The 11,928-nt window shown below is 47.2% G+C and overlaps 1 protein-coding gene across 1 annotated transcript in view; it reads right to left on the reverse strand.

Annotated features, from left to right (window-relative positions):
- The window catches only part of PRKDC (protein kinase, DNA-activated, catalytic subunit), a 3,362,625-nt gene that overhangs the window by 1,190,761 nt on the left and 2,159,936 nt on the right, over window positions 1-11,928 (reverse strand). The window contains exon 58 of the mRNA XM_069621025.1: window positions 11,723-11,912. Within this exon, the coding sequence (XP_069477126.1) occupies window positions 11,723-11,912 (190 nt within the window). The remainder of the gene's footprint in view (window positions 1-11,722; window positions 11,913-11,928) is intronic.

Below are 11,928 nucleotides of genomic sequence, written 5' to 3' on the forward strand. Positions count from 1 at the left end.
ATTACACGTTAAATCAAATTATTGTACACACAGCCTTTAGCTAGAGTTTCCGTTAACTCCTGCACAGCCGAGCAATTTCTGCTGGGTAGAAGCACTCGGCAGGGCTGCCCCCTATCCTCCATCCTGTTTGCACTGGCCATTGAGCCCATGTCTGACTTCATCAGAGAGCGTCATAGGCAACATGGAATCTGTTTGACTGGCCTACAGGAGATAATATCCCTATACGCGGTTTGACATCTTGCTGTATGTCAGGGACCCACACTTGCATCTTAACCTCATTCTACAAGATATTAAACAAATTGGCGACTTCTCCTGTTTTACAATAAATTTTTCCAAATCTGAAATATTTCCCCTTACGAATAACACTCGCGAATACCAGGGATGTTTCCCCTTGCGCTGGTCGCGTGCCCACATCAAATACTTGGGGGTGATGATGTCCAGGACAGGTAATGAGATGCTACGAGACAACTTCGAAGCAGCTACAACACTTGTAGAAAACAAATGACAGAAGTGGCAATGTCTCCCGCTGTCTGCTGCTGCTAAACTCTGACTGATCAAAATGACGTTACGGTCCAAACTCCTTTACATCTTCACTAACGTTCCGATATGGCCCGGGAGACCCTACTTTGCCAAAATACACTCACTCTTTGCACAATTCCTCTGGCACTCTGGTGCGGTCCAAAAGAAATCGGTGGACCTGACACTTACGAGGGGGGTGGGTTCTCTGCACCCCATCTGGAACACTATTGGGCAGCTTCCCAAGCACAATTCTCTTCATTTTGGTATGTTACAGAGCAACCTCCCCCACATGCCAAACTAGAGTCACTGGCGGCAGGGGACATTGATCTCAAGACACTAGTCCTTGACCGGCATGTTAGGCAGAAACCTGTGCAGTTCCCTTGGGGAACACTGCAAAAGATTTAAGACTACAGGTAGAGCAGTAAACCCCTTTGGTAGCAGTCTGTACCACCCAGATTTACCTGGTAGCTGTGGCTGAGCAGTCAGACTTCTCTCAAGAAGAGTTAGGCAGTATGTAAAGTATACACAATATGTACCAAAACACAATAGCACAAGCAAACACTGACCAGAGCTTGGTTTCAAAAGTATATAGTTATTTATTTAAAATACACATAAGTTAAAAACACTCTAGCAAAAATATAGTAAAAGCACTTCAACACAGTTATAATGAAAGTAGATTCAATCCTTTCTCCTATCTAGACAACTCTAAGTAAACACCACTTAATTAAAACAGAGGTGAGTGCTTAACGTTAGATGACACTCTAGTAGTTTCCAAGAAAGGGAGAGAAAAAGCAGAAATGGGTTAGACACACCACTCTAAGGTCCAGAGCACTTGCAATAGGCTTAAAGAAGAATAAAGTCACAGGTGAGCAAAAGTCACTAGGCAGGGCCCACTCTTAGAGTAGCCGGAGCGAAAATGTGCCCAAGATCACACTGTTAGTCAGAGATTCGAAGTCTTGCAAAGAGTCAAAAAGAGGTTAGAGTGGCTCAGAAAGTTTAGCCAAAGTGTCCCAGGCACTCCCAGGTTCGAAAGCCGGGGACTAAATCTACCCCGTACAGTCGGTAGCAAGGGAAGCCAGGCAGAACACAGTACCTTAAGCGGAAAGGATCCTCCAGCGGTGGCAGTTGTTCCAGGCAGTGGCAGCAGGGCTCGACGTCGGTCAGGGGAGAAGAAGTTCTCGCTGAAGAGCAGAAGAAGAGGGTCGTTGCACTGCCCGGGAAGAAACCAGCCGCGGAGTCCTCCGGTTAAAGGGTTGGTACCGACTTTCGCGGTATGGGGGTAAAGTGTGGTATTCCGGTTGCCGGGGTGCTTGGCACAGGCAAGGCGGCCACGAGATACCTCAAAGAACGGAAAGAAGGCGAAAACTGGTTGTCCCCACCAGTCAAGGGAAGGAGCCACTCCGTTAAGAGTTCTCCTCGGTCGTCGGGAAAAAGTGGTGAGACGGTTCAGCAGGGCTCCACCGGGTGGTGTCGTCGAAGCAGGTCGGCTCAGCTCTTCCCTCGTCGGATTCTTGGTCCTGTGGCGACTTCTGAAGTCCCAGTCCCCAAAGCCCTGCTTTTATGCAGCAAACCCCCATTCACCCAGCCTAGCTGTCACTCAAACATGCTAAGTGGTGAGCCGGGCGGCTCACCACTTGGGCCAATCAGGACGGAGTGCGACTTGAGTTACCAAGGTAACTCAGTCCAGGGTGCCTAAATCCCCCTCCACCCCTCCTAAGTACCCCAGACAGAGTGGCACCACTTTGGAGGGCTTCTGTGGAGAAGCCCGCCAAAAGTGGAACAAAGGGCTCCACTTTGGGTCAGAGTTACAGAGGCGAACACCAACGCCATTTTAGAATCAAGTTTTGGCAAAAAGTCCCAACCGGAGTTATAAAAATAAATATATAAACCGGCGGTATGTTTAAGGCTACCGTAAATAATTAATTAAATGTGTTAGCCTAAAACAATGGGAAATCCCATAGGGAAATATTCGCGGTTGAATATAAAAAGTAGTTTCCACTGCCACCAGCCAAAACTCGATCAGGGGGGACGGAGACGTGCCCCCTCGACTAACAGACCCTGGGGCAATCGAATTGCCCCAGCCAGTACGTCCACAATATGATGGTTTGTACTGGTTCTGTTCAGGATTCAAGACTAGCAAAGTCTTTGGTGACTTTACATGCCCTGGGAGACAGTAGTCAGTCCCAGGGTATGGAGTCTATGTTGGGGAGTCCCTAGGACACCCCTGGGTCACGGCACAGAGGGTGCTGTGTGACCCACATCACAAAAATACATGAGGCCCTATGGAGTAAGAGACCCCATAGCCCATTCAACACAAGGTTTAACCAAGAAAACACACTTCAACATGTCCAAGAGTGAGGGTAAAAGAGTCTCACTCTTGGCAGGAGAAAAAAATTAAACCCCAGAAATCCAGCAAAGCTGCTGGGGGACTCACTAGGTAGGGAAATTCAGCCTAAACAGAGAATTCTCCCTAACACTCGCCCCCCCCAGACTAAGGGACAGGAGGATTTAATCCACTCCTGGATGAACCTCATACCTCTAGTCGATGATATACATCCTAGAGAGTCCATCAGCATTTTGATGGTGACACCCTGACCTGTGCTCAATGGTGAAATCAAACCCTTGCAGGCAGATTGACCATCTCAATAGTTTTGGATTTTCCCCTTTCATTTGCATTAACCATCTCAAGGGTTGGTGGTCAGTCTGAATAACAAAAGTAGAACCATACAAGTATGGCCTAAACTTCTTCAGTGCCCACACAATAGCAAAGCATTCTCTTTCGATAGTTGCCCACCTTGTCTCAGGATCCTTCAGTTTCCTACTGATGAAGCAAATGGGGTGCTCCCTACCCTTCTCATCCAGTTGGCTTAGAACTGCACCTATACCTACATTGGAAGCATCAGTTTGTACAATGAAAGGTTGGTGGTAGTCAGGAGCTCTCAATACTGGAGCCTGGCAAAGAGCTCTCTTCAGTTTTTCAAAGGCCTGATTGCACTCCTCATTCCATTTTACCTTTTTAGGGAATTTGGGAGAGGAGATTACATTCAGTGGAGAAGCTATGGTCCCATAGTTCTCAATGAAATTCCTGTAATACCCAGTGAGGCCTAGAAAAGCTCTCACTTGGGTTTGAGTAGTTGGTGTTGTCCAATTTTGCACAGCTTCAATCTTGCTGGGCAAAGGCCTTATTTCTCCACCTCCTACCTCATGTCCAAGGTAGACCACTTTACTTTGACCAATCTGGCACTTACTGGCTTTGATTGTCAAATGGGCCTGTTTCAGAGCCTGCAACACATGTCCTAGGTGGTTCACATGTTCTTCCCAGGAGTGGCTGAAGACTGCAATGTCATCCAAGTATGCCATGCAGAAATCTTCCATCCCAGCCAGAACTTGGTTCACCATCCTTTGGAATGTGGCAGGTGCATTTTTCAGTCCAAAAGGCATGACCTTAAACTGGTACAAGCCAACTGGGGTTGAAAATGCAGTTTTCTCCTTGGCATGGTCTGTCAGGGCTATTTGCCAATAGCCTGACGTCAGGTCAAATGTGCTGAGGTACTTGGCTGCACCAAGTTTATCCACCAACTCATCTGTCCTGGGCAAAGGGTGGGCATCAGTCTTGGTGACTGCATTTAGAGCTCTATAGTCCACACAGAATCTCAAGTCTTTGGATCCTGCCTTTGGTACTAACACAACTGGGCTAGACCATGGACTAGTAGAGGGTTCTATTACCCCGAGATCAAGCATCTTCTTGACCTCTCCTTTGATGTGGGCTCTGATATGTTCTGACATTCTGTATCCTCTGCTTTTGACTGGCAGACAGTCACCAGTGAGTATCTCATGCTGGCCCCAAGGGGTCAAGCCTGGTGACAGTGAGAACAGGGAGGCAAACTGATTTAACATAGATTTGCACTCCTCTTGTTGCTCAGGTGTCAGGTCTGAAGAGAGATTGACTCCTTCAACTTTTTCATCTAAAGGTACACCTCTGAGGAGATCAGGGAGAGATTCACTCTCTTCCTCCTCTGCAGCTGAAGCTAGGAGCAAGGCTCCTACATCAGGTCTGGAGATGTAGGCTTTTAGTCGGTTGGTGTGGAAGACTCTAGGAGCTTCCCTGGGTCTGCCCAGATCCACCAGATAGTTGACCTCTCCAAGTTTTCCCACAACCTTGAAGGGTCCCATCCATTTGTCTTGCAAGGCCCTCTGCCTTGTTGGGAGCATAACTAGAACTAGCTGGTCTTGAGTAAACTCAACCATGTTAGCCTTCTGGTCGTGCCAATGTTTGACCAGGGCTTGACCAGCTTTCAAGTTGTCACTTGCTTCTGCCATCATGTGTGACATTCTCCTCCGGAGACCTATCACATAGTCAGTCACTCTGACTGGCTTGAGGGGAGGAGCACCTTCCAACCCCTCCTTAATCAGGGCCAATGGACCTCTGACTGGATGGCCATAGAGAAGCTCAAAGGGAGAATAACCTACTCCCTCCTGAGGGACTTCTCTATAAGCAAAGAGAAGGCATGGCAGTAGAAGGTCCCACTTTTTCTTAAGGGGTTCTTCCAAAGCACCTATCATGCTCTTCATGGTTCTGTTAAACCTTTCAACCAACCCGTTTGTCTGAGGGTGGTAGGCGGTTGAGAACTTGTAGGTAACTCCACAGGTTTTCCACATGGCCTTCATGTAGTGGGACATAAAGTTTGACCCCCTGTCAGAGATTACCTCCTTAGGAAACCCAACCCTGGTAAAAATACCAAGGAGGGCCTTAGCCACAGCCGGAGCTGTAACAGTCCTCATAGGAATGGCCTCCGGGTACCTAGTAGCATGGTCTACTACAACAAGGATAAACCTGTTGCCTGAGGAGGTTGGAGGATCAAGGGGACCAACAATGTCAATCCCTACCCTCTCAAATGGGACTCCCACAACTGGGAGAGGCACTAAAGGTGCCACATTCTTGGAACCAACCTTACCAGAAGTCTGGCAGGTATGGCAGCTCTTACAATATCTATCTACTTCGGCCCCCATCTTTGGCCAATAAAAGTAGAGTGAGAGCCTTTCCTTGGTCTTCTTGAAACTCAAGTGGCCAGCCAAAGGTATCTCATGGGCTAGTTGTAAGAACTGTTGTCTGTTTTCCTGTGGGACTACAAGGCGTTTGTAGTCTCCAGGTTCAGACTCAGTGGGTTCACTGTAGAAGAGGCCATCTTCCCAGTGCAACCTATACTTCCCAGGCTCTTGCCCATCAGCTTGAGAAGCTGCCTGGTGGCGGAGACCCTCCAGAGTTGGACATTCTCTTTGCCCCTTACGAAAAGCTGCCCTGCTAGGCCCACCTTCTGCCAGTAAAGACTGCAGCTCAGGATGGTCCTCAGGGTCCAAATCTCCAATAAGGTTGGGGCCTCCTTCTAGCTCTTCCTCAGAGTCTAGCTCAACCACACAGGGTTGTACCTCCCTCTCAGCCTCAGCTGGAGGTGGAGTTACAGGTGTAACTTTGGACAACCTAGGGGAAGTCCTTGTTGGAAGCACTGGAGTGCTTGCTGCTGGCTTTTTCCTAGGAGTCTTTGGTTGCCCCTTTGCTCCTGATCTGGTAGTTACTGCAGTAAGTTGCTCCAGTGGTAGAGGAGTGATTTCTGTCATCATCTCCTGAGATAACCCTCTCAGGGTTTTCTCCCTTGCAGGTTTTGTGAGTTCCTGAAACCTTTTGCTAGGAGGTCTGGGGGTATGAGATACAACTCCAAGAGCTTTGAGGTCATTACCCAACAGAACCCTACCTGGCACTTCACATTGTACACTGACAGGTATTTTTACAGCCATATCATTACATTGGATGAGAACTGGTAACGGGGGACACATCTGCACAGGCCCACCAGCTAACTTGGTGAGGCATTTGGGTGCCTTAGCAACATCCTCTGCCTTGAAAAATGATTCATCCACCACAGTTATGCTGGCTCCAGTGTCCCTAATGGCAGGAGTCTCCTGACCATTCACCTGGACACTGTCCTTATAATACTCTTTAGTATTATCTGGGATAGAGTTATAGACATCTAAATTCTGTTGCTCCCACAACCCCAGAGAGACTAAAGAAACACTAGCTGAGACTCCAGTGGGTTCATCAGCTAGTAATAGAAAGTTTCCACTTGCCATGGGTACTTCCTCTTCTGGAGCGAAGGCTAAGGAGGCAAGCTGGACCCCTGAAGGTTTACCCTTACATCTGGGATCTCCTTTCACATGGTCAGTAGCCTTACAAACAAAGCATGAGCCAAAGGCTCGCTGGAATGGAGGCTTGTTCTGACCTCCTTCTGGTCTGGGACCAGAAGGTACACTAGCCTGATTTGGTTTCCCTTGTGGCTTACCCTTATAGTTTTGTTTGGGGCCCTCTTTGGAATTTGTAGTATTAGAATTCTCTTTGGAGTCCTTCTTAGACTGTTTTTCCCCATCCTTCTTCTGAGTTACCCCAGAATCCTTGTGAGTGGCCCTGTTGGCAACCCACAAGTCAGCAGCCTTAGCTAGCCTCCGGGAATCTAATTCCCTGGAATCAGCCAAGTGTTGTCTGAGCTCAGGAGAGCAGGCATCATAAATAGTCTCCAACATAAACAAATTCTTCATACCTTCATAAGTGTTCACCTTGTAACCCTTAATCCATCCCTCTAAGTTTTTCAAACATTCATTCACCCAGGTAGCCCAAGGGGTACCATCATGCTTTTTGAGGCTCCTAAACCTCTTAAGATACTGGGAAGGGGTCTTCCCAAACCTAGCTATCAAAGCTAGTTTCACACATTCATAGTCCTTCCTATCCTCCTCCCCCATCTCCATTACCACATCAGTTGCAACAGGGGGAAGCCTAGAGAACAACCAGGTGAGTAAGTCATTTCCTGTGATGTTCTGGAGCCCATGATTATATTCAAACAGAGACAACCAATCCAACACATCCAACTTAGGCTCATACATACCAACCAATTCTTTAGGCATCCGGGGTCTTTTAGGACTGGAACTTCTAGAGGAGCCAGAGAGAGAAACATTCTCAACAGATAATTTCTTCATTTCTAAGTCATACTTGAGCTCCATTTCCCTTAGCCTTAGTTCTTTGTCAGTTTGAGCATTCAGTTTCTTATACTCCAATTCTAGCTTCATTTTCTCTAGTTCAAAGTACTGAGGACTAAATGTGGGACCTGGTAAAGGTCCAGTAGGCACAGCAGGTAGAGCAGGCAGAGGCCTAGGGGGGACAGTTACAACAGCCTCACCCTCCTCTTCTGACTCTTCCTCAGAAACATCAACATTTTGTTCCATGTTAACTTCAACACTGTCATCTACAGTTGCTGGAGTGGTAGGTTCCTCTGAACCATCACCCAGACTTTGGTTAGCTAACAATCTTTCAATCAGCTCCATTTTCTTGCCCTTAGTCAGGAGATCCTTATGTTTACAGAGCACTCTTAAACAATCAGCAGTTTTGGCTGCAAGGGATTCTTGACTATAGCTTTCTATAACTGACATGTTAGAGGTTTTACTTTTTCAGTGCTAAGCTTTGTGGTTAGTTGCACTAAGGTATCTAAAGCACAATAAAATGTATACTCAATACAAATCCCACCGCTGTACACCAGTGTTAGGCAGAAACCTGTGCAGTTCCCTTGGGGAACACTGCAAAAGATTTAAGACTACAGGTAGAGCAGTAAACCCCTTTGGTAGCAGTCTGTACCACCCAGATTTACCTGGTAGCTGTGGCTGAGCAGTCAGACTTCTCTCAAGAAGAGTTAGGCAGTATGTAAAGTATACACAATATGTACCAAAACACAATAGCACAAGCAAACACTGACCAGAGCTTGGTTTCAAAAGTATATAGTTATTTATTTAAAATACACATAAGTTAAAAACACTCTAGCAAAAATATAGTAAAAGCACTTCAACACAGTTATAATGAAAGTAGATTCAATCCTTTCTCCTATCTAGACAACTCTAAGTAAACACCACTTAATTAAAACAGAGGTGAGTGCTTAACGTTAGATGACACTCTAGTAGTTTCCAAGAAAGGGAGAGAAAAAGCAGAAATGGGTTAGACACACCACTCTAAGGTCCAGAGCACTTGCAATAGGCTTAAAGAAGAATAAAGTCACAGGTGAGCAAAAGTCACTAGGCAGGGCCCACTCTTAGAGTAGCCGGAGCGAAAATGTGCCCAAGATCACACTGTTAGTTAGAGATTCGAAGTCTTGCAAAGAGTCAAAAAGAGGTTAGAGTGGCTCAGAAAGTTTAGCCAAAGTGTCCCAGGCACTCCCAGGTTCGAAAGCCGGGGACTAAATCTACCCCGTACAGTCGGTAGCAAGGGAAGCCAGGCAGAACACAGTACCTTAAGCGGAAAGGATCCTCCAGCGGTGGCAGTTGTTCCAGGCAGTGGCAGCAGGGCTCGACGTCGGTCAGGGGAGAAGAAGTTCTCGCTGAAGAGCAGAAGAAGAGGGTCGTTGCACTGCCCGGGAAGAAACCAGCCGCGGAGTCCTCCGGTTAAAGGGTTGGTACCGACTTTCGCGGTATGGGGGTAAAGTGTGGTATTCCGGTTGCCGGGGTGCTTGGCACAGGCAAGGCGGCCACGAGATACCTCAAAGAACGGAAAGAAGGCGAAAACTGGTTGTCCCCACCAGTCAAGGGAAGGAGCCACTCCGTTAAGAGTTCTCCTCGGTCGTCGGGAAAAAGTGGTGAGACGGTTCAGCAGGGCTCCACCGGGTGGTGTCGTCGAAGCAGGTCGGCTCAGCTCTTCCCTCGTCGGATTCTTGGTCCTGTGGCGACTTCTGAAGTCCCAGTCCCCAAAGCCCTGCTTTTATGCAGCAAACCCCCATTCACCCAGCCTAGCTGTCACTCAAACATGCTAAGTGGTGAGCCGGGCGGCTCACCACTTGGGCCAATCAGGACGGAGTGCGACTTGAGTTACCAAGGTAACTCAGTCCAGGGTGCCTAAATCCCCCTCCACCCCTCCTAAGTACCCCAGACAGAGTGGCACCACTTTGGAGGGCTTCTGTGGAGAAGCCCGCCAAAAGTGGAACAAAGGGCTCCACTTTGGGTCAGAGTTACAGAGGCGAACACCAACGCCATTTTAGAATCAAGTTTTGGCAAAAAGTCCCAACCGGAGTTATAAAAATAAATATATAAACCGGCGGTATGTTTAAGGCTACCGTAAATAATTAATTAAATGTGTTAGCCTAAAACAATGGGAAATCCCATAGGGAAATATTCGCGGTTGAATATAAAAAGTAGTTTCCACTGCCACCAGCCAAAACTCGATCAGGGGGGACGGAGACGTGCCCCCTCGACTAACAGACCCTGGGGCAATCGAATTGCCCCAGCCAGTACGTCCACAATATGATGGTTTGTACTGGGTCTGTTCAGGATTCAAGACTAGCAAAGTCTTTGGTGACTTTACATGCCCTGGGAGACAGTAGTCAGTCCCAGGGTATGGAGTCTATGTTGGGGAGTCCCTAGGACACCCCTGGGTCACGGCACAGAGGGTGCTGTGTGACCCACATCACAAAAATACATGAGGCCCTATGGAGTAAGAGACCCCATAGCCCATTCAACACAAGGTTTAACCAAGAAAACACACTTCAACATGTCCAAGAGTGAGGGTAAAAGAGTCTCACTCTTGGCAGGAGAAAAAAATTAAACCCCAGAAATCCAGCAAAGCTGCTGGGGGACTCACTAGGTAGGGAAATTCAGCCTAAACAGAGAATTCTCCCTAACACGGCAATATAAAGATGAGCCCCCTCTGGACACGGTCTCCTCTTTGCTAAAAGCATGGCGCTTCATTTTTGCCCTTACCGGGGCAGACCACCCTTATTACCGGTGCTTCCTATCTGGAATCTCCCCGGGCTACATCCACTATGTGATAAGGCAATCCAAGTAAGGTGGAAGGGGATGGGATATCATGTTCTGGCAGACCTGTTTCCAAATGGGAGGTTTATCATACTTGACAACTGGGGGGCTGGCCGGTTGTTTCAGGAGGGGATAGATTCCAATACTATAGAATCTGCTAAGTGGTGGCGGTCAGATGGCCCGACTACCCCTACAAACCTGTTGAGGCGCCCATACTGGCGTACATAGCTAACTGCGAGGACTGTAGGCATATCCTGTCCTCTTTAAACAAAATGATACTGGAAATAATATCTCCCTCCACCTCGCAAGCTCGGACCCGCTGGTCCGGCGAAATGAACACAGTCCTCACAGATTTCCAATGGTCACGTATGTGCACTCACACTAGGAAGGTCTCTCTTCATTTTCCGGTTAAATGTATGCAATTTAAGATTCTCCATAGGCTTTACTACACACCCACGAGGCTTTCCAAAATGTCCCCAGATACACAACAGAACTGCCCTAGATGCCACATTGCACCAGCAGACCACTTCCACATGTTTTGAGGATTCCCTAAATTCGATGAGTTCTGGAGTAAAACCCTTGAGGTCATGTCTGATGTGGTTGGCTCCCCGGTGGAGAGGAATCCAGTTGGATCACTATTTGGACTGTGAACTAACATTCAGAGAAAAGCCCACAGGGTGTTTGTCAACATGGGATGCATGATTGCCAAAAGAACTATACTTCTTAAACTGGAGGAGTGGGAATCCCCAAGTGAGAAAGAATGGCTGCTTGCACTTACTTGGGCCCAGGAGAACGAGGAACAATATGCTTGTACCCTCCCCGCTGCAGTCAGACCTCGCAATATCGGGGTGGATTACTGCTCCTACCTGACTCGAATTGCAGCTAGCGAATGAGATCAGAACCAATGTACTCCATGCCCCTCTAGATGACAATGCAGATTGCCAACTCATATATGTGATTTAAACTGCTATAAGATGTTATTACGCATGTTATGTATGTATACTAATTGTGAAATGCCATGTAACCCCGCTTGTGCATGTTAACTTGCCAACCAAAAATAAAGGTTTAAAACAAAAAAAAAACATTTAATGTCAGTGGTGGTGGTTGGGAATATTTTCAATGGGGGGGGGGGCATTAACTTCACACCGGAATTAGCATGGCCACCAAGCCCAGTGGGGGAAATCTAAGCAGTGTAGAGGGGGGTAAATCAGAGGGTTCACCCTCCCCACCCCAAGAAAATGTTTGAACTTTTAAAAATAATGTGTTCACATTGTAAATGTTATAGGTCAATTTTTGCGAAAATGCAGTACAAATCCATACAATTTACAATTGGTACGCAAGTAAAACAAACAAAAATATATTAGGTACCCACCAACATTCTGTGTAGGAGTAAATTGATATTGTTGTTGTGTTGCCCTCACTTGGCCATCTAATGAACCTTGTGCTGCAAGCGATCCTCTTTGCATTCTGTATTTGTTGACACTTTGGGAAGCTTGAGTCTCCACAAACATTGGGGTAAGAACTGTACTGCGGTAACGCCAATTGGAATCAATTAGATAGTCCTTCAGTAAAAGAAAG

The sequence above is a fragment of the Ambystoma mexicanum genome, chromosome 5q (assembly GCF_040938575.1).
Source record: "Ambystoma mexicanum isolate Mex_15411 chromosome 5q, UKY_AmexF1_1, whole genome shotgun sequence".
NCBI lineage: Eukaryota > Metazoa > Chordata > Amphibia > Caudata > Ambystomatidae > Ambystoma > Ambystoma mexicanum.